Source organism: Mastigoproctus giganteus, chromosome 9 (genome assembly GCF_048544385.1).
Source record: "Mastigoproctus giganteus isolate SK-2022 chromosome 9, ASM4854438v1, whole genome shotgun sequence".
NCBI lineage: Eukaryota > Metazoa > Arthropoda > Arachnida > Uropygi > Thelyphonidae > Mastigoproctus > Mastigoproctus giganteus.
Window position 1 is genome coordinate 93,379,322 of NC_143583.1, and position 24,003 is coordinate 93,403,324.

At 38.1% G+C, this 24,003-nt stretch overlaps 1 protein-coding gene across 1 annotated transcript in view; it reads left to right on the forward strand.

Moving 5' to 3' along the window:
• The window catches only part of LOC150080550 (carboxypeptidase D-like), a 297,430-nt gene that overhangs the window by 185,913 nt on the left and 87,514 nt on the right, over positions 1 to 24,003 (forward strand). Inside the window, 2 exon segments of the mRNA XM_090380730.1 lie at positions 15,130 to 15,265; positions 18,358 to 18,495. Coding sequence (XP_090236856.1) covers positions 15,130 to 15,265; positions 18,358 to 18,495 — 274 coding nt within the window.

A 24,003-nucleotide genomic window follows, 5' to 3' on the forward strand; every position in this document is an offset into this window, starting at 1 on the left:
GCAGTAGTGGACAAGTTAGAAGACAGAGGGCCATCTACTATCACTCGCAGTGAGCATTCAGAGAGAAAACTGGATACCCAATTACAAAAATCAGTTGGCAAACCCTAAGATGGGAGCTTATTTAGAAGACCGTTATGCCAAACATGATCAAAAGCCTTTGAAATGTCAAGAGCAACTGCTTGACTTTCACCAAACTTTTCCATTGAATTTGTCCACAGATGGGTACCAAAAACCAGAATATAATAAATTTCTTGTTTATACTCCTGCACGATTACCAGGTCAGTGGAGTTTACAATAAATCATCAATACAAATGTTAATCGTATTTAGTAGTTAACAGCTTGAACCCCGGTCCACTCAAGGAGCATGTGCTATTGCACTTATGCTCCTGACCACTCAGTTATGTTAGGCCCAGTGAATCTACACTGACTGGTTTGATACTGGCGATCATTGGTCAGATGGAAGTTTTCTAGATTGTTTAAGAGTTGGCAGTTAATTGATTTCTCCATTATTTAAGAAAGAGTTTTAGTATAATAAGAGCTATTATCTGCTCAATATCTCCTATATTCTTTGTTACTTTTAGTAAATCATACAGGGATTACCTTGATCTCTTTATAGGATGGCTTCTATCCAACTCTCCTAGTCCATCATGTAAATTTTCTCTGAATGGTTTTAAAATTAAATTACAATAAAATTAAGACTACGTTTTAATCTGTTCCATATTGATAGCAACGACACCGAGTGAATAACCCGGAATCACCGTTGAGGCCCCAACCCAACTCCAAAACTATCAGCCATGATGCAACCATCAGTATAGGAAAACATTATGTCAGATTTATTCATAGTAGAAAGAATAAATAAATAAGAAACACATGAAGACAGATTTCTTCCTCCTTAAGTTTGATGGAAACTTTTCGATACTTCGTGTTCACAGGATGGAATGAAACTAAAAAATGCACTGATGCATAAGTATTTTAAAAGAAATTTAGTCCTCATCATGCATGCATTTATAGGACCAATCATCCGATATTAAAAAAGGTCGGCGAATATTATTGATTTTTTTTGGAGTTTCATTTCAAACGTTTCAGCAATAAGTAATTTACTATAATTGTGCTGAATATTAATTATTTTGGCTTCATTAAAAAGAAAGGAATGTGCCTCATTCACAGCATGGAATGCCAACTCTGAAGCATTTGCTCTTGATGCACGTACAGAAGCCTCATGTTGTTTAATATGAAAATTCAGCACCCCCCCAAGTAAATCCAACGTAAATCGAGTTGCAGTCTTTACACGAAATGCTATAGACGAGATCATTCGTTTGTTGAAAGGAAGAATTGGAGGAACCCTTTAATAATGTATGTAATTTATTCGTCGGTCTATCTATTACTTTCATATCTGTACCTTTATATAATTTGTTATGCCAGTTTTCTACATATGGAGCTATAATAAAATGCTTTTTATCAATATTTGTTTTTGGATTGTTATTAGTTGTCTTTTCCCGGGCAAACAGTTTAACTTTATTAATAGAGGTAATTGGATATCCTCTTTGGGAATCTCCTTGTTAGTTTCTCAGTCTCTAACTATAACCCTCTTTGTGTTGTGGAATATTTGAAAGCATTTAAAAACTGGTTAAGCACGACCAATTTTTTTGTATGTGTATGGGTAGTAGCTATTGTAGTGTAATAACATGCCCCTGTTAGTAGGTTTTCTATAAATGCTAAAATTTAGTTTTTTCCCCTATTCTTTGTAATGTAAAATTAAGAAAGTTGATTGATTTTGTGTCCTCCTCCTTGGTTTCTAGTGTAAATTTTAGTCTCGTGGATATTATTAAAAACTTGTAAAACGGAATTTATGGTAGTCTGATTAGTTATGATGAGAAGGTCATCTAAGTATAAGGTCATCTGCCATAATATGAGACTTCTGGTATAAATGGATTCAAATATATATTCTCTATCTTGTCCAGATATAATTCTGCAATAAGTCCACTAATGCTAAGGCCCATTGGTAAGCCAAATATCTATCTGTATATTTTATCTTGAAATAAAATATAATTGGCAGAAACTAATATTTTGGTAAGTTCAGAAATCTTCTCTTTGGCAAGCCTAGTATTATTAATATTAGTATTGATATTGCTGTTATTCAGTAGGTTCCAAATAAAATCTAGTGCATATGGAATGTTTACATTAGTGCATAAAGACATTACATCAAGAGAGAATAATTTGGTGTCTTTCTTAATTTTATGGTCTTTTAATGTCAAAAAGCGAATCATAATTTTTTATATTATATTTTAAAATTTCTCTGAATGGTTTTAAAATAGAATAAACAAACGTCACTAAAGATGAGAGTGCCGAGTTTTTGTATGAAATAATTGGGCGTATAAGATTACCTGATTTGTGGCTTTACTTGGCCAGAGTGGGAACATTGTAAGTACATGCTTTAATTTGCTTAAGCTGTCACATTGTAATATAGTCATTCTTCCTTATATAATGTTAGGGTTTTATTATACTTGTTTACTAAATTATAAAAAAACAGAGGAATCAACTTCTTTGTATGTTGTTGTGTCCGATATGATGGTATGTAATTTATTGATGTAATCATTTTTGTTCAGTATAACAACAGTATCCCCTTTGTCAGCCTTCTGTATAATAATGTCCTGATTATCTCTCAATTTACGCAATGCTACAGATTCAGATTTATTTAGTCTCGGAACGTTTGTAATGTTGGTATGATTTGTAATCTGATTGGCCTGTTGAATAAAAATATTTCTTTTTTTTTTGAGGTAAATCACTTAAGCAAAACTCAAGATCAACGATTAATTGTTTCTTTTAAAAGTTTTCAATTAAAAGTTTCCATCAAACTTAAGAGGAAGAAATCTGTCTTCAAATATTTCTTATTTATTTTTTCTTTCTACTATGAGTAAATTTGACAATGTTTTCCTATACTGATGGTTATGTCACGGTTGATAGTTTTGGAGTTGGGTTGGGGCCTCAACGGTGATTCCGGGTTATTAAGTCGGTATCGTAGCTATCGATATGGAACACATTAAAATGCAGTCTATTAATTTTATTGTAATTTAATTAATTTATGTGATGGATAGGATAGTTGGATAGAAGCCATCCTATAAAGAGATCAAGGTAACCCTGTATTATTTACTTTAGAAAGAGTAGAAGTAATTGCGATGGGACAATAATTGGATGTAAGGGGATTGTCACCCTTTTTAGGAACTGGCTGGATATGAGCAAATTTCCAAGCAGAAGAGAAAACACCTTTGGAGCACAGGTTTTGAGAAGACACGGAGAAGTACCATCAGGATCTGGAGCTTTCTTAGCATCAAGATTTGTAAAAATCCTTCTGACATCCTTTTGACAGAAGTCCACAGGAGACATTGATTTCAGTGTACTGGGAATGGTGAGAGGCGGTTTACCAAGATCATCAATACACAAGTTGGAAGAAATATAGGATGCTAGCAAGGTCAGCTTTAACTTTGGCCGAAGTGGTAACAGAACCATCTTGTTTTGACAGAGTTGAGAACAGAGATGGGCAAAAGATGCTGCCAATAGCTTTGGCAAGAGACCAGAATGCTGGGCTACCATTTGGACCAGAAGCAAGTCGTCTACTCTTATCCTGTTTGGAATCTAGTTTGGACTGATTAGTAACTGCTTCACAATTGTTGTGAGCTTTGGTGTAAGCAGAATATGAACCTGGAGATTTGGAAACAAGCCAATTATGATATGCAACATTCTTACCTTGAACAGCCTTAGCACATTTATTGGAAAACCAAGGTTTAGATAAAGGACAAGATTTAAGGTCGAGTGTGGAATAAAGGATTCCATCCCTACAAGAATAATTTCAATAACATGATCTGAGCAAACAAACATTGACATCAGAAGATTTGAAACAGTAATCCCACCAAGGAAAAGAAGAAAAGTAATCTCACAGATAATCCCATTTTGCATTCTTCTAATGTCAAACAACATGAGATTGAGAATGAGAATGGCCACGAGTAAAGATCCATTGGAGAAGAGGCCATCACCAAGTTGTGATCTGAGTTGCCTAGAGGACCACCCATCTTGACCTTGTACATAGAATTGTTTGTGAGAAAAAGATCAGGTGTGTTGACTATGTGGTTATGTTTGTCTGGTATTCTGGTAGGTAAATGAACAATCTCTGTGAAGTCATTAGTAATTGCAAAAGCCTCATTATCTCGACCAGGTGGATTCATGTGATTAGAAAACAGAAGTCAGCTGGAGTTGTGAACATTTAAAATCACCAAGAAAAATAAGAAAAGAGGGACTGGAGAAATTCAAATTTCAAAGAGCCAACATCAAAGATTTCCAAGCGATTAGAGGGGTGGGGAGAATGATAGAGGCAACAGATGAATTTGAAAGAATGTGGTAGAGAGATTTTAAGCCAAAAAAATTTGAAAAGACATGATTCCAAATTACTAGGTCTTTGACAGGAATATCAGAGCAGACATATGTACAAGTACCACCTTTGAAGTGAAAGGAATCATACAGTGAATAATTCGGACAACTGGGATGAGCTGTGGTCACTTCAGCCGATAAGGGGAAATGGACATCATTTAGATTAGAACTGAGACCACATATATTTGTGAAATGAATGAGGAAGTGTTTGTTGCAGATAAGTTTTTTTCTATTAGTTTGACAATTCATGGTTTATTCAGTGGTATAAAAAGGTGGGTGGGACATGCTGTAAGAAGTAATGAAATTTTTGGATATGGCATACACATGGTAAGAATATACCCAGCTCCTTTGACACGAGGGAGGGTGCTCTGGTCACGGAAGAGAACAGTCGGTGGATTTTTGGCTGCTGTAAAGGGATAAGTATTTTGATAGTTTTACCGTATTCTTCATTAATTAACGTACTACATTGTGTTTTACAAAGATATTAAATAGGTTTAGTAGCATTTGTCAGCTTCTTATTTTGAATTTAACTAGTGATTTTTGGAAGTTACGACTCCCTGTGTTGGCGCCAATATTGTTGAACTAGCCCCCATATTGTAATCGATAAGAAATAGCGAAATGTATATATCTCGAACTAATAGTGTAAGGTATAATGTAAAAGTAGATAACGTAATACGAAACACTGTATTAGGAATCTGTTAGCTTAGTATAGTATTATCAATTAATCAAAAATATTTATTAATCTTATTAAATTCCATTATTAATTAAACTGTATTTAAACGGAAGTCATGACCCAGACTAGAGCTGTAAAGATTGCAGAATAGTGAGAGTGCTGTGATTCGGGGAAAAACGAAGGGGGCGATTCTCCAACGCATCAGTCTCAAAAAATGTGTGAAGTGTGAAATGTTTACTGAACTTTCTAAAATTGGACATGATCTAACCAAGGAGGATAGCTTTGTGTGTGCTAGAGGCCTAGAGTGTCAATAAATTAGGAGGCAGCTCAGTGTTCTGATGGCATCTATGAGAGCTTGAAGTGTAGGGTAAATGCCCTCAAAGAAATTAATATGAGGGGCCTATCAAGCTCTCAGCTGATAGGCTGAGAGCTTGATAGCAGAGCTGACTCCTGTGCATCAGGCAACACAGGCAATCTTCAAGGCAGAATGCGCTGTCCCAAAGGAACTAGTTATTGTTGGTGACTCTATTGTCAGGGAGATGGAGAATATACTATGCAAGAAGGATAGGTGGTACAGAACCAGGGTATGTCTGCCAGGGGCAAAAATCTTTTAAGGCCACAAAAGGTGATATTGTTGTACACGTTGGAACTAATGACATTAAGAGTAAGAAATCTGCAGGTTTACTCAACAAGTACAGGTCAGTGTTGAAAAAAAAGTCGCAAGTTAGGGTTGAATGTGAAAATGTCTGCAATTCTGCCCAGACATGATAGGAGGGAGTATATGATGAGAGCCTTGCCGATCAATTCGGCTCTGGAGAGGTTGTGCAAGGCTCAAGGGGTAGAATTTTTTTCAGCCTGGTCAGTACTTGTTGACAGGAGAGACGGCTTCTACGGGAATGGGGCACACTTAAATAGAAAGAGTGCAAGAATATTTGTTAATGCTATCGAGGCAGTGTTAGGTGGTTCAGAAAACTGCTAGCATGGGGGAATACACAGACACAGACTAAAAGGTTAACAGTGGTCGCAGGCAGAGGCAAAAGTGATCCTTGCACTGCTTCTATTAGAATGAGCAGCAGCATGGAAAGCAAGACAATGGAGATTTCCCAGACCATTGGCAGTCATAGTGGAATGAATAAATACATGGTCTGTGTTATGGTAACTAAGAGTAGAAACAAGTTCAGGCATACTTGCATGTACACCAATGCTAGGGAGTATAGTTAATAAATTTGATAAGTTTGAAGTGCTAGTCAAGACATCAAAGGCAGATATTGTTGGGATATCAGAGACGTGGTGTCACACAGATATAAGCAGTGCAGAATTGGAATTTGGGGAGTACAATGTGTACCGAAAAGGATAGACAGGACAGGAAGGGAGGAGGGATTATGCTGTTAGTTAAGAAACACACAAAATCTAAGGAAGTATATCCAATTGATGTTGGTAGTCATTGCAATATGGAATTTGTTTGGTGTGACATAATCCTGGGAAAGGAAAAATGAGAGTAGGTGTGTGCTAGAGGCCTAATGAATCTGATGAGTATAATGAGCAATTGTGCAGAGAAATAAAAAAAAAAAAAAAAAAAAAGGTAAACTGCAGCCATTATCAACCCACTGCAGGATGGAAACCTCCTCAACAATTCAAGCTGAGGGAAATGGACCGTAATCTGCCACGCTGGTCCATTGCGAGTTGGCAGGTCGACCGTATTTAGCAGTCAGGGGCTTGAACCCACAAAGCGTGTGTTGCTGCTCTCCCACTCCCAACCACTCGGCTATGTAGGCCGTGCAGAGAAATAGTGGGCCAGTAAATCAAAATGTCTTATATCGAGGGATTTTAACTTTACAGGTATTGACTGGAACTTGTGCATTGGTCACTCGCTCAATAGCAAGACTATTTTGGATTTATTGGATGACTGTTTTCTACAGCAGCATGTTCGAAAGGCAACCAGAGGGAGTAATACTCTTGATCTGGTTATCAGCAGTGATTATTCATGCATTAAGAACCACTGGGTGACAGTGATCACAATGTACTGATATGGGAATTACTTAAAGATGTAACCACCATCAAGGCTAAAGGGAAGGGCATTTGCTTTCGTAAAGGTGACTATAGGGGTCTCAGATAGTTTTTGAATTCTTTACAGTGGGATCAACTGATGTTGTTACCAACATTGAATTCTAAATGGGAAGCCTCAGGGACTTAATTTTGGAGGCTACTAGGCTTTTCATTCTAACTAAGAAATACTGTTCAAGGTTCAGGCCTAAATGGATGTCAGATGAATTAATAAAGCTCGTGGCAGAGAAGAAAAATGTATGGGATGCATATAAATTATCAGGTGACACAGAGGCCTATGGCAGATATAAGCTTGTCTTTAATCAAGTCACAAAGGAGGTTAGGCAGGTGAAGGCAGATTACGAGATATCTTTGGCAAAGGATGTAAAGAAAAACAGCAAAGTTTTCTTTACTTATGTAAACTCTTGAAGGAAAGGGATAAATCAGATTGGACCTCTTAACATAGATGGGTTGACTATTGATGATTATGCTGAGCTAGCTGATAAACTGAATGAGTATTTTGCATCTACATTCACACGAGGAATTATTCAATGAGGGGAATGCCAGAAGTTTATCAAACACTAACAGGGAGATAAGTGATTTTGTAATAACTGAAAGCAAAGTGGAGGAGAAATTGTTGAAGTTAAACATAAGGAAGGCACCTGGGGTGGATGGGATCTATCCAGTTATATTAAAGGAGGCAGAATTATGAGAGCTCCTTTTGACTCAGGGGAGGTCCCCATGGACTGGAGGTGTGCAAATGTATCACCAATTCACGGGGGGGGGGGTTTCGAAAGGTGACACAAGTAACTATAGTCTTGTCAGTTTAACTTGTGTTCCAGGGAAAATAATGACATCACTGGTTAAAGATGCATTGCAGGATCGTCTAGACAAGACTGCAGTAATAGTTAAGACACAGCATGGGTTTGTTAAAGGGAGCTCTTGTCTGACCAGTTTGTTTGGATACTAAGATGTGGTCACAAAGGAAGTGAATGTCAAAAATAATTTTGATATCATATACAGTCAGTCCTCGTATAACACATGTTTACACTACACGAATTCGACTATACACAATTTATAAATAGGGGAACGATATCTTATATAACACGAACTGAATTCGCTTATGCACGATTCGCCTTTGTGTTTACAAGAAATGGCAGTCGAACGCAGAATCACCCCAACCGAACGCAACACGATAGGAATGAAGAGAAGATTCTGAAAATGTATTTATGTTTTTTATATCAGTGAAGGGGAAACACATTTCACCATAATAACGTAAAAACCAACACAATTCCAGCTATCGGTATAATCGCAAATGCTATTAGATCGAGTTTACTACCAGATTATAACAGAAACACAACTGGAAATTGTTTTTATTGTTTTATGGTAGTAACCCCTAGAAATGTGCTTTAGTAAAATGTGAGGTGTTAATAGTATATCTCCGCCTTTACGGTGTTGTTTATTCAGTTGCTACATGCGCGCAGCTTTGTTTATGTGTATAAAGCGTGCCTCCTCATTTGTAATTGTGCTTTATTCCCTAAAAATGAGTAAAATACTTAAAAGGTGTGAAAAGGAAGCGTCCTGGTGAAGACACTGCAGATTCGGTGAGAAAAAGAAAAGCAATATTGATAAACAGAGGCAGACTGGGTCAAAAATTCTTACCCGGGAAAATTAATAGTGGCCTCATACTATAGTTTATGGTTAAAATCACACCGGCCCCCAGCCCACCGGGGTTTCCCCGGTAAGGCTAATGGCCAGTCCGCCTCTGTCGATAGATAAAAATATGAAATTGTGAAACGCTTTGAGCGAAATGAAAGACCACGTGATATTGCACATGCTACAGACCTCAATGAGGCAACGCCGAGAATTACAAAGAATGCAGAGAAAATAAAAACAACTTTCATAGCAGGAACAACTCAAAGTGTAATTAAAATCCATTAGATTAAGACACAAAGAATTGGAAGAGATGGAACGGCTGTCATCTGTTTGGATAGAAAATCAAACAAAAAACAAGTTTGCTTATGACAGAAGCAAAAGCATTAACAATATTTTATTACGTAATAGTCCTAATAAAATACTTACATATTTTATTACGATTATTTATTGTGTTTGGTAATGTTTTGGTTACAAATGTGTGTTCAATCTTGGGTGGTCGGCACCTAACCCTATTTTCCCCATAGGGCCTGTTGTTTATATTGCACGATTTTGCATTGCACGAGGGTTTCTAGGAACACAACTATCGTGCTATACGAGGACTGACTGTACTTCGATTTCAGGAAAGCTTTTGATACTGTTGCACATGGAAGACAGCTGTAGAAATTGGAGCTGTATGGCATTAAGAGTAAATTGCTACAATGGATAAAGGGATGGTTGAGTGGGAGACAATAGAGAATGGTAATCAATGGACACTGCTCTTCATGGACAAATGTTATTAGTGGAAAACCCCAGGATTCGGTGCTGGGCCCATTGTTGTTTTGTGTATTCATCAATACACAAAACAACAATGTGTATTCATCAATGATATTGATGAAGGTATATCAGGATTAATGTCAAAGTTGGCAGATGATACAAAGGTTGGCAGGGTTGTTAACAACAGTAGAGACAGTATGCTACTCCAACTGGATCTAGATAAGTTAGGCAAATGGGCTGAGAAGTGGCAACTGAAGTTTAACATTGACAAATACAAAGTACTGCATATGGGAGCAATAACCCAAGAGAAATGTACCAATTGTATGGTACTACACTCAGGGAAGTGGAAATTGAAAAAGACCTGGGTGTAATTGTGCAATCAAATATGAAGTTTGCTTCAAATCAAATATGCAGACTGGCTGCCAGGGCAGGTCGTGGTGTCTTGTCAATGATATATAGGAATTTTGCTAGCAGGGACATAGAGGTGATTATCCCGTTGTGCAAGGCAATGGTCAGGCCACACCTAGAGTACTGTCTAAAGGTCTGGAGGTCTCATTTCAGGAAGAATGTAGAGTTGCTAGAACGAGTACAAAGAAGGGCAACAAAATTGGTGAGGGGAACGAAGGGGTGCTCTTACCAAGAAAGGCTTAAGTTCTGCAAATTGCAGCTCTTGGAGAGTAGGCCCCTGCGAGGTGATCTGATTGAGGTGTATATGGCCTTGAATGGGTTGAGCAAGCTGAATGCTGATGGGATTCTTCCTCTTGCTCAGATTAAGAACCTGAGGGGGCATAGATTCAAATTGAGGAAAGACAGTTGTAGAATAGATGTTTGGAAATTTGCCTTTAGCCAGCAAGTGGTTGATTGGTCGAACAGACTTCCATCTTTTGTTGTGGAAGCTGATAGCCTAATTATATTTAAGCCTCATCTGGAAAGGCATTTGGAACGAATGAATGGAAGGGTGAAATGGGAGTGTGTGTGTTTTTTTTTTTGCTGATGCTGCATAAGCTTGCATTATATGCCTCTACTAAGGCTAATGCTAATAAAGTGACCTTGACAATGCCTCCCGCATATACTCTAGGACTCCCTCTAGTCACTGTCTTCCAGAGTAAAGGCAGCGAGTTTATACATTAGCTGATCTGAAAGCCTCCTAGAGAGTTACCAATAGGATTGGTCTGGGAGGCTATCTAGCATCTAGCCTGAAAACACCATTTTAGAGCTCTACCCTTGAAATGTAAGGATGGTTGGATCTGCCCACGATGTCCATCATAACCTCAAAAGACATCAATCATACTACATGATGGAAGAGGGTTTACCAAAGCTTTACTCTGGAGACTATATGGGTTCCACCACGTCAAGCCTCCGATAAGTAAAGGGTGGTATTGCACCATTTGATGCCAGTCATCTGCCACCTGGCCTTGCCTGGTAACACAGAGGGGCAACATTCCTCTTTGTGTGGGCACTTCACCATGACCCCTGCTAATATTGGTTCGCACCCGTGTGGTCACCTATAGTGTGGTAGGCGTCATATTTCAGGACTTGCACATGGGGGTTATACCTAGGGTTACTAAGAGTCCCACCATTATTAAGGTGCAAGCAGAGGATTTGGCTGTTATAAACTGTTCCAGACTTTTCTGAAATTAGCATTAGTAGAGGCATATGATGCAAGAAAGCAAGCTTATGCAGCATCAGCCAAAAAAAAAAAAAAAAAAAACACACACACACTTCCACTTCACCCCTCCATTCATTTGAAATACCTGTCCAGCTGAGCCTTAAATTTATTTAGGCTATCAACCTCCACAACAAGGGATGGAAGTCTGTTCCACCAACCGACTACCCGCTGGTTAAAGGCAAATTTCTGCACATCTATCCTACATCTGTCTTTGCTCAATTTGAATTTATTTCCTCTCAGGTGATTATTCTGAGCATGAGGAAGAATCCCATCGGCATTGAGCATGCTCAAACCATTCAATGCTTTATACACTTCTATCAGATCACCTCGCGGGTGCCTAGTCTCCCCTTTGAGCAACCCTTTGTTCCATTCACTATCTTGTGGCCCTTCTCTGTACTCGTTCCAGCAGTTCTACATCCCTCTTGAAATGAGGCCTCCAGACCTGTATACAGTATTCAAGGTGGGGCCTGACCATTGCCTTATACAAGTGAATAATCACCTCCTTATCCCTGCTAGAAAAATTCCTGTATATCATTGACAAGACACCATGAGCTACTCTTGCAGCCAGTCTGCACTGCTCAGAGAACTTCATATCTTCCTGCACAATTACCCCAGGCTCCTTTTCATTCTCTACCACTGTCAGTGTAGTACCACAGAGTTGATCCATTGCTCTGGGGGTTGCTGTTTCCCATATGCAGTATTTTACATTTGTTAATGTTAAACTTGATTTTCCACCTCTCAACCCATCTGCTCAACCTTTTCAGATCCTGTTGCAGCAGCATAGCATTAGTAGTGTCCTTAACAACCCTGACAACCTTTGTATCGTCTGCAAACTTGTACATTAAGCTTGATATACCATCATCAATATCATTTATAAATACAGAAAACAATAATGCACCCAACACTGAACCCTGAGGGACTCCACTAATAACATTAGTCCACGATGAGCAGTGTCCATTGATTACCACTCTGTCTTCTCCCCCTGAACCATCCCTTTATCCATAGCAGCAATTTGCCTCCAATGCCACACTGCTCCAATTTGTGCAGCAGTCTTCCATGTGCAACAGTATAAAAAGCCTTTCTAAGATCCAAATATATAATATCAAAGTTATTCCCTGCATCCAGTTCTTTTGTGACTACATCATAGTATCCAATCAAATTGGTCAGGCAAGACTTTCCCTTAACAAAATCATGCTGTGTCCAAGCTATAACTGAAGTCTTGTCTAGATGATCCTGCAGTGCTTCTTTAACCAGTACCTCCATTAATTTTCCTGGAACAGAAGTTAAACTCACAGGTCTATAATTACTTGTGTCAGCCTTTGATCCTCCTTTGTGAATTGGAGTCACATTTGCACCTCTGCAGTCTATGGGTACCTCCCCTGAGTCCAAGGAAGCTCTCATAATTATGGCTAAGGGTTTGCTTACTTCATTTGCTGCCTCCTTTAATATAACTGGATAGATCCCATCCAACCCCAGGTGCCTTTCTTGTGTTTATTTTCAACAATTTCTCCTCCACTTTACTCACAGTTATTACAAGATTATCTAGCTTACTGCCAGAGTTGAATACACCTCTGCAATTCCCCTCGCTGAATAACTCCTCATGTGTGAATGTCGATGTAAAATATTCATTTAGTTTGTTAGCTACCTGAGCAGGATCATCAACAGTTGGACCCTCGATATCAAGTGGGCCAATCTGATTCATCCCCTTCCTTCTAGAGTTTACATACGTAAAGAACTCTTTGCTGTTTTTCTTTGCATCCTTTGCCAAAGATTTCTTGTGATCTGCCTTCACCTGCCTAACCTCCTTTGTGACTTGGTTACAGATCAACTTATATCTATCATAGGCTTCTGTGTCAGATGTTAATTTATTCCCATGCATTTTTCTTCTCTGCCATATGTCTCATTAGTTCATCTGACATCCATTTAGGCCTAAACCTTGAACAATATTTCTTAGTTGGTATGTAAAGTCTAGTAGCTTCCAAGATAAGTTCTTTGAATGCTTCCCATTTTGAATTTGCTGTTGGTAACATCATCAGTTGGTCCCACTGTATAGAATTTAAATACTGTCTGAGACCATCGTAGTCGCCTTTACAAAAGCAGAAACCCTTCCCTTTACCCCTGATGGTAGTTACCTCTTTGAGTAATTCCCACTTCAGCACACTGTGATCACTGCCACCTAGTGGTTCCTTTATCTGCAGATTCTTAATGCATGAAGAATCACTACTGTAATCAAATCAAGAGTATTACTCCCTCTAGTTGCCTCCCGAACATGCTGATGTAGAAAACAATCATCCAATATATCCACAAAAGCCTTGCTGGTGTGTGAGTGACCAACCCACAAATTCCAGTCAATATCTGGGTTTTTAGTTTTCCATTTATTATTATTATTATTATTATTAGCCATATGGTACAAGGAAGCCTGAGGCTTTTGCTGCACCAGCCAAAAAAAAAAAAAAAAAAAATTCCCGAGTTACCCCCTGTGTGCGCGTGAGAGAGAGAGAGCATTAGCATTAGCATTAGCAGAGGCATATGATGCAAGAAAGCAAGCTTATTCAGCATCAGCCAAAAAAAAAAAAAAAAAAACCCACTCCCATTTCACCCCTCCGTTCGTTTGAAATAGCTGTCCAGTTGAGCTTTAAATTTGTTTAGGCTATCAACTTCAACAACAAGTGATGGAAGTCAGTTCCACCAACCAACCACCCGCTGGCCAAAGGCAAATTTCCGCACATCTATCCGACATCCGTCCTTCCTCAATTTGAATTTATGCCCTCTGAGGTGATTATTCTGAGAAAGATGAAGAATCCCATTGGCATTGAGCATGCTCAAACCATTCAAAGCCTTATACACCTCTATCAGATCACCTCGCCGGTGCCTAGTCTCCAGACTCTGTAATTTGCAAAACTTAAGCGTTTCTTCGTAAGAGCAACCCTTTGTTCCATTTACTAATCTTGTTGCCCTTCTCTGTACCCGTTCCAGCAGCTCTACATCCTTCTTGAAATGAGGCCTCCAGACCTGTATACAGTACTCAAGATGTGGCCTTACCATTGCCTTATACAAGGGAATAATCACCTCCTTATCCCTGCTAGAAAAATTCCTGTATATCATTGACAAGACACCATGAGCTACTCTTGCAGCTCGTCTGCACTGCTCAGAGATCTTCATATCTGCCTGCACAATTACCCCCAGGTCCTTTTCATTCTCCACCACTGTCAGTGTAGTACCGCAGAGTTGATACGTTGCTCTGGGGTTACTGTTTCCCATATGCAGCACTTTACATTTGTCGATGTTAAACCTCATTTGCCACCTCTCAGCCCATCTGTTCAACCTTTCCAGATCCTGTTGCAGCAGCATAGCGTCAGTATTGTCCTTAACGACCCTGCCAACCTTTGTATCATCTGCAAACTTGGACATTAAACTTGATATCCCATCATCAATATCATTCATAAACACCGAAAACAACAACGGACCCAACACTGAACCTTGAGGAACTCCACTAATAACATTAGTCCACGTTGAGCAGTGTCCATTGATTACCACTCTCTGTCTTCTGCCACTCAACCATCCCCTTATCCATAGCAGCAATTTGCCTCCAGTGCCACACTGCTCCAATTTGTGCAGCAGTCTTCCATGTGCAACAGTATCAAAAGCCTTTCTAAGATCCAAATATATAATATCAAAGGCCTTTCTACTTCTCTCCAAGAAAGAGAAGAATGATGATATCCAGCTCAGGACCCTGGGTTTGCCAAGCCCATACTCACCAAATGTGAGCCCCCGGGATTTATTTAATAAGCATAGTACAATAAACTTACTTGGGAATTGTATTTATTACTACTATTTAAAAAATCTTTCTTTTCTTTAAATAGTAATAAATTACTATTTAATATTATGTTTTAAAGAAAATCTTTCTTTCCAGTTAGTTAAAAAGACTAGAATACATATTGCACCTCTTTTAAATCCTGATGAAGCAGCTGTTGCTCAAAAATATGATTGTAATATGCAAGTCCCCAGAGGAAACAAGAATAATGTTGATTTTGATACTTTATTTTATGGTAAGTTTTTAGTTTATTGAAATAAAGACATAAATAAAATCCTCTCTTTATTTTACACAATGCATAGAATAAGCATATGTCAGACATTCTGATATCTGCTAATACTATGCATTGTGTAGAATAAATTGTTTGTTTTGTACTGTATATCTTGGTTATAGTGAACATACTTTTTTCTTACTGTGCAAAAAATAAAAATAAGTAAATCAATAAACATTCAATAAAATATTCTCTGAAACATAATACTAATTTTTTTGTGTTAAAACAATGATATGGTTTATGTAAAAATCTGCCCATATACGAGGTGCTAGCCAAATGTGCCCGAAATTTGAATGTTGTTTGGGAACTACATCTAGTATGGACTTGTGGCGCTAGGTAACACTGCATGCATCCTTTTTGAATCTGTGTGCCACGTGGCATAGAGTTGGGTAGAGTCATTGAATATTTATGTGCAGTTCTTTGGTGGTGTGTTTCATGTAGTTTGCGATTTGTGACAATGCGTTAACGCCCGACGTAGACCTTCTACTGGTTTAACTGTTTTAAAAATGGTCGAATGTCGGTTGATGACAATGATTGCTCTCGGCTTCGATCATTGAGCACCACCCCGGAAAATGTTGCAAAAGAAGTACAAAGTTCTACTGCGCTGTCCTGAGATGGTTAAGGAAAGCAGTCAAGAGGAAACATCTAGAGAAGTGGTGTGCAAAGAACTGGGTCCTTCATCATGACAACATGCTAACCCACAGATCCCTCACTGTGGCACAGTTTTTGGCTTCGAACAACATGACAATCATCCCCACCTCCCCTTGTTCTCCAGACTTAACCCCCTGTGACTTCTTCCTCTTCCCAAGAATGAAATCAAGCTGAAGGTTTGAAGATTTGACAGCATAGAGGATATCCAAAATGAATCACGGTTGGTGCTGAACACTGTGACAAAAAAGGACTTTCAGTATGTATCCAAATCATGGAGAAGTGCTGGCATTTCTCTCGGGGGGACGACTTTGAAGGTGACAGTGGCGAATAAGACCCAGGGTGAGTCTAATTTATTTTATAAATAAATTTTGGTTAGCACTTCGTATATAAATAAATATCCATTTATTAGCAGGTGAATACGTAAGCAGTTTATATATCCAGCTACAGATTTCAAGGTCTCAGGATAAGGGAATTTTAGATTAGTATCAATAGTGGCAAATGATGCAAGAAAGCAAGCTTATACAGCATCAGCAAAAAAACCTTTCATGTGACCTGTTCATCTCTTCTACCAGTTTGTTTAGTTCTTTCTTGAATTTATTCAAATTACCAATGTTCGCAACAACAACATATGACAGTTTGTTCCAACAATCAACTACCCTCTGGCTGCAGGCAAAGTTCTGCACATCTATCCTGCAACCATCCTTCCTCAATTTGAATTTATGCTGCCCCATGTGCACAGTCTGAGAAAGAGGAAGAATGCTATCAGCATTGAGTTTACTTAATCCATTCAAGGCCTTAAAGTCCTCATTCAAGTCACCTCGCATGTTCCTGATGCCTTTTGTAAGAGCACCCTTTTGTTCCCCTCTCCAAAATCTGCCATTCTCTGCACCCATTCCATCAGATCTATATCCTTCCTAAAATTTTGCCACCAGGCCTGTATACAGTACTCAAGGTACTACTGCCTAACCAAAAATAATTCTTTCTGATATGCAGGATCAAACCCAACTGAGCTATTTCGACTACAATTATTAGAATTTAAGGAACTACTCACTCTATGAATATTGTGATTTCAAAAAAAATTATGTTATCTTTTTCTATTTCTGTGGTATTTCAATCTTCTTTCTATGCTGTATGTTGTAATCTTTCTGATGGGTATCCAGTAATTAGCAGTAATACAGCTTACAAATTTGAAGCTTGAATCCTTAACCTGCTTCAAAAAATATTTGTGGCACTATTCTGTAATGCAATGCTTGGGACTTAAGACAAAGTTTGTGTGTGTGTGTGTATATATATATATATATATATATATATATATATATATATATATCCCCCTCACTTGGATAATCATTCTACACACTTCATGATAGTATTGTGGTTTTCGTCACTCTTCCCTTGTTTGGAGAAGTTTGGGTTTGCATTTTGTCAATGATGGGAAATATTTCTGATCTTAGGTGAGGGAGTAGGGTTGCCCACATGAGTTATTCCAGGTTTTTCTGCCCACACAATGTGCAAATCAGTCTGTGAGCACACTTGTAGACATAATAGACAGAGAAATATAATCTAAGTTGCTGATACTTCTAAAAACTAACAACAGCAATAACGTTCTATACATCAGGGATACAAATAAAGAGGTGATCTCCTCTTTTTATATTCATATCCTCCTTTTTTTACTGCAGAATAACAGAATATTTGAAAAGCACGTAGTCTTGCTTTTGGCATTTATGGCATTTCAACCCTTATTTTACCGTTAACATTTCAACTTTTACCTGTACTTTTTAATGTATACTTTTACTTTACTGTTTATTTTACTGAATGGAAAAAAATGTGCACACAAAATTTTTTTTATTATTTTAATTTTTTCAAGTTTCCAGACTAATATTTTGATTCTTTCATTTCTCCTTTTTATTTATTTATTTATTTTTCCCGTCAATCACCAAGCAGAAATCGTTGTTTAAGATTTGCACATTAATAGAGATTTTATTACCATGTTTTAGTTAATTGTACTTGATTTTTGAGGTATCCAAAATTATGTTAGTTGAAAACGTAATGGCAGTCTGTTTGCTCACACTGTAATCGATCTAGTTGGTCTTGGGTGATAGCTGTGTTGTTTTTGTAATCCCTCCCAGAAACTTGGGTGCTTTATTCCAGAGAACAGCAGCCTGTTTCAATAAATTGGCTGTCGTGCATGGATAACAGAACAAGATTTGAAAGCTTCAAAAAAACTTCAATTTTTAATGAAAGACAGCAGACAGCTATTCTTTTGGTAATATATTAATCATCTTATCTTTTTTATATAGTTTTGAAAATATCTATGGATAAAAATATATAAACTGATAAGAAAATACAGTATTCATTTAACTCCTTTCAAGTTTTAATTATTAACATAATACATCTTGGTATTTCAGATTCTTCTGAGATGATACAGCAGCCTGAAATAAAAGCCATTAAGAATTGGATTAAAAGTCATCCATTTGCTTTATCTTTATCATTATTTGCAAGACATGTTGTTGTGGCATATCCGTTCTGTTCCCCTGGAAAAACGAGTAAGTTTGAATTAGTAAACAGATGCCAAATAATTTGAGAATTCAAATCCAGTTATCTGGAGTGTTGACTTTACATATACAGGGTGTACTAAACTCTATTATCCTAGAGAAATATCATTAAAACAATATTAAAAGAAATTTATTATATTTTCTGACCAGTTTTTTTTACATATTAGATGGCAATACTGTTAAGTCATGTACACTCTCTCACTACTACTATTTGAAATTAGTAACTTTTTTCAATCCATTTTAATTTTGTTGGTATTGTATTTTAAACTATGGAATTCACATTTATGGTATTACAATTCATTATATTGTACATTGCATTTTTAAAAATAATGCATAATTAAAACTATTTTATCATTTAATTTTGTTAAATTTTTTTTTCTTATCTTGTTTTACTTTTTTTTTCATATGTTGTTTTACTTTTTTTTTAATATGTTATTTTCTACATTTTTTTTTTTTTTTTTACTTAAAAAAAAAAGGTGCATTTGCAAATATGTAAAGCAACTCTTGTCTTTACTACATTTGTTCTTCTGTCTATGTGAAACATCAGAACACCCAGTGGATGGGTTTCACAAAAATTTGTATTTGACCTTTTTACAATTTTCATTCCAAATTTCATTAAAATCAGACAAACTGAAATTCTGCAGTTATTTTCTCTATCCTCATTCATATCACGTAGGCAGGCCCGCCAGCTCTTTTGATTTAGTTGGAAATATTCCAGTAATTGCATGTGTGTGTGTCTGTGTATCTTCCAGTTTTCCAATAAGTTGCTTTTTTCTAGTTTTCAGTTGAGTTTGTGTTATTTTTTTAAATGTGAAGATACAATTTTTTTTTTCCCCGATTAAAGACCTGCCAAATTTAACAGTGTGCTTCAAAACCTGTCATTAGGTAACTCTTTTACATTTAGCATAACCATTACAGCAACCACATGTTGCTATAAGTATATTTTTGCAATGTTAAATGAAAAAGTATATCTGGAGTTCGTATGCAATGCTTTAATAGGTATGTTTACATAATTGATTTTTGTAATAAAGCTTTAACTTTTAATATCTTAATTTCAGTGTTTTTTTTTTTTTTTTTTTTTTTTTTTTGTGATATTTGTTAAAAGAAAGTTAGGTTAATTTAAATATGTAAGGTTTTTTTTATTATTTATTTTATTTTTTTAAGAGAATTGCTTGTGAAAGATTGGGTTGCTTTCAGTTTGTTGAATGTTGTAAATACACTGTGGTAGTTAATTTGCATAAAATGGCACGGTGTGCTATATTCACCCTCAGCTAGTAATGGAATATAAAGATTTTACCTTAGCCAAATTTCTTCCTCTTCCTCCATAGTGGAGAGGAGGCAAATGACTCTGTTTGTAGTCTCTTGTCAATAGTCTTGTCTGGACATTTCTTATGTGGAGTTTTTTCAATTATATACAGAAACTTTGCTAGCAGGGATAAGGTTATCCATGTACCATTAGGCCATATCTTATGTAATACATTCAGGTCTAAAAGCCTCGTTTTATGAAGATTTTAGATCTGCTGGAACAGTTGCAGAAAAGGCCATTGAGATTGGTGAATGGAACAAAAAGGGTGGCTTACCAAGAAAAGCTTCAGTGAGAGGATCAGATTGAGGTATTCAAGGCTTTAACAGATTGAATAAGTTCAATGCTGTTGGCATTCTTCCTCTGGCTGAGACCACACACACACACACACAGCTTGCTTACTTGCATCATTTACTAATATATTACTAGTAGTGGCAAATGATGCAAGAAAGCAAGTTTATATAGCATCAGCAAAAAAAGAAAAAAAACAGAAAATTACACACTTCGCCCATCCAATACACCCCAAGAATTTGTCTATTCTTCCTTGAATTTATTCAAACCATCCATTTCCACAACAACAGATGGAAGCCTATTTCAACAATTAACCACCCCACTGACTGAAGGCATACTTCTGTACATCTATCCTGCAATCATCCTTCCTCAACTTAAATTTATGCCCCCTCATGTGTGTAGTCTTAGCAAGAAGAAGAGGAGTGTGATTCACATGCAGCTTATATAATCCATTCAAGGTCTTAAACACCTTAGTAGAATTGAAGCCTTTCTAGGTAAGAGCACCCTTTTGTTCCCTCACGAATCTGGTTGCCCTTCTTTGCACCCGTTCCACAGTTCTACATCTTTTCTAAATTGAGACCTCGAGACCTGTATACAATACTCAAGCTGTGGCCTAACCATGGCCTTGTACAAAAAGGGATAATCGCCTCCTTATCCATGTTAGCAAAGTTTCTGTATATCATTGAAAAAAGCCCATGAGCTGTCCTGGCAAGGACAGCTCATGGTCTTTTTTAGAACTGCACAATTACCACCAGATCTTTTTCATTTTCCACTAACTTGAGTGTAGTACCATACAGTTGATGAATTACTCTCTGGAATTACTGCTACCCATGTGCAGTACCTTGCATTTATCAATGTTAAACTACAACTGCCATTTCTTGCGCCTCCATAGCCAGGTGGGAAGGAGGAGCAGTGCATAGCACATGCTTCTTGATTAGACCGGGGTTTGAGCCCGTCACCACCAAATATGGAGGATGCGGAAAGGTCAGGAAATGACCATCGCATATTCCCGGAGCAATATGGCCTTAGTTGTTAATGCACCTAAAAACCAAATAACAAACAAACTGCCATTTCTCAGCCAACCATCCCTTTATCCATAGCAGTAACTTGCCCGTAATGCCACATTGCTTCAGTTTGTAAAGCAGTCTTTTGTGTGCAACAGTATCAAAAGCCTTCCTGAAATCCAAGTATGATATCAAAATTATTTTTTACATCCAGTTTCTTGGTCATTGCATCATAATATCTTATCAGATTGGTTAAACAAGGCTGCTCCTAATAAAACCATGCTGCGACTGCAGTATCATTGCATTCATGTCCAGATGGTCCTACATTGCTTCTCTAACCACTGACTTAATTATATTCCTTAGAACAGATGTTAAGCTAACAGATCTCTAATTACTCCTCTCACCTTTTGATTTCTCTTTATAAACTGAGGATACATTTGCACATCTCCAGTCCATAAGAACCTTCCCTGAATCCAAGGATGCTCCCATAATTATAGCTACAGGCTTGCTTACCTTCTTTTTCTGCCTCCCTTAATATTATTGGATAGGTCCCATCATATATTCAGCTTCAACAGTTTCTCTTCCACTTTCCTTTCTGTTATCACAAAGTCATTTAGCTCCCTGTTTGTGTTTGATAAACTTCTGGCATCTTCTCCCATAAAGAATTCATCATGTGTGAATGTAAAATGCAAAATACCTATTTAATTTTTCAGCAACCTGGGTAGGATCATCTACAGTTAACCAATGGACATCAAGTGACCCAATGTGATTCAACCCCTTCCTTCTACTGTTGATATAAGCATAGATGTCCTTGCTGCTTTTCTTTCCCAGAGACTTCTCATAATCTGCCTTCACTTGCCTAACCTCCATTGTGACTTGATAACAGACTGATTTATAGGCTTCTGTATTGCTGATAATTTATATGCTTCCCATGCACTTTTCTTCTTTGCCACGTGTCTCAATAGTTCATCTGACATCCATTTAGGTCTAAGCCTTGAACAGTACTTCTTCATTGGTATGAAAAGCTTAGTAGCTTCCCTGAATACTTCCTGTTTAGAATTTGCTGTTGGTAACATCATCAGTTGGTCCCACTGCAGTCACTCTTATGAAAGCAAAAGCCTTTTTCCTTACCCTTGATAGTAGTTGTCTTTAATTGAATTCCACATTAGTACACTGTGATTGCTGCCATCCATTGGGTCTTTTTCATGGATATTCTTAATGCATATAGAATCACTGCTGAAAGCCAGATCAAGAGTATTGCTATCTCTTGTTGCCTCTCTAACATGCTGCTGTAGAAAACAGTCATCCAAGATATTACAGCAGTCTTGTTAGTGTGTGAATGACCACCCCACAAATTCCAGTTCACATCTGAAAAGTTAAAACCCCTATCATAAGACATTCTGATTTACCGGCCCATTCTTTTTCTCTGTATAGTTGTTTAGTATAATCATCACAGTCATTAGACCTATAACACACTCCTACTCTCAGTATTGCTTGATCTCAGATGCATTTAGATTTCTGAGCCTTAGATTTAATGTGATTTTTAACTAAGAGCATAACCCCCTCCACTCCTGTCTTGTCTGTTCTTCCTGTATACATTGTACTCCACATATTCAAATTCATCATCACTTATGTCTGAGTAACACCATGTCTCTGTTATCCATACAATATCTGCATTTGATGACTTAATCAGTACTTCGAATTCATCAGATATACACCGATGAGCCAAAACATTATGACCACCTACCTAATATGATGTTGGTCCCCCACGTGCAGCCAAAACAGCTCGTACCCAGCAAGGCATGGGTGCTACAAGATTTCTAAATGTGTCTTGTGGTATCTGGTTCCAACATGTAACCAGCAGATCCTTTAACTCCTGTAAGGTCAGTGATTGAGACGCCGCAGATCGGAGTTGCTGTTCCAACACAAACCACAGATGCTCGATGGGATTGATGTCTGGGGAATTCGGAGGCCAGGACGGTATCTGGAAGTCTTCCTCGTGTTCCGCGAACCAGTCTCAAACAATCCAGGCAGTGTGGCATAGTGCATTATCCTGCTGAAAGACAGCACCACCAGAGGGGAAGACCGTTGCTACGAAAGGGTGTACCTGGTCAGCAATGACGTTTAGGTAGGTGGTAATTGTCAGAGTGCCTGGCACATGGATGACTGGACCCAGGGTATCTCAGCAGAACATTGCCCAAAGCATGACACTGCTGCCACAGGCTTTTTTTCATCCCACGGTGCATCTAGGTGGCACCACTTTCCCAGATAAACAATGCACACGTGCCTGGCCGTCCACATGGTGCAACAGGAAATGTGATTCATCAGACCAGACGACCTTCTTCCAATCACTCAAGGTGCAGTTTTGATGCTTGCGTGCCCACTGTAGGTGCTGTTGCCAGTGAACCGTGTTTAGCATGGGCACTCAGAGTGGCTTGCGGGTATGCAGCCCCATTTTCAGCAGGGTTCTATGTACTGTGTGTTGTGACACATTACTCCCATAACCAGCATTCCAATTACCGGCGAGTTGTGCCACAGTTGCCCTTCTGTTGCCACATACCATCTGGGAGAGCCTTCACTCACCTCGAGCATCAATGAGCCGTGGTCGTCCAATGCCTCGCCAGCAGTTCGTGGGTTCCCCCCTCCTTGGACCACTTTCGGTAGGTACTAACCACTTCTGACCATGGGCACCCCACCAGCCGTGCCATTTTGGATATGCTCTGACCTAGTCATCTGGCTATTACAATTTGGCCTTTGTCAAACTTGCTTAAGTCTGCTGCCTTTACCATCTGAAGAGTAACACTGATTAACAGAGCTCAGTATCAGGCGTTTTTTATACCATGTCCCGACTCGCGCTTGTGCCATAGTTCACCTGGAGTTGCTTTGATTTGCGTAATGATT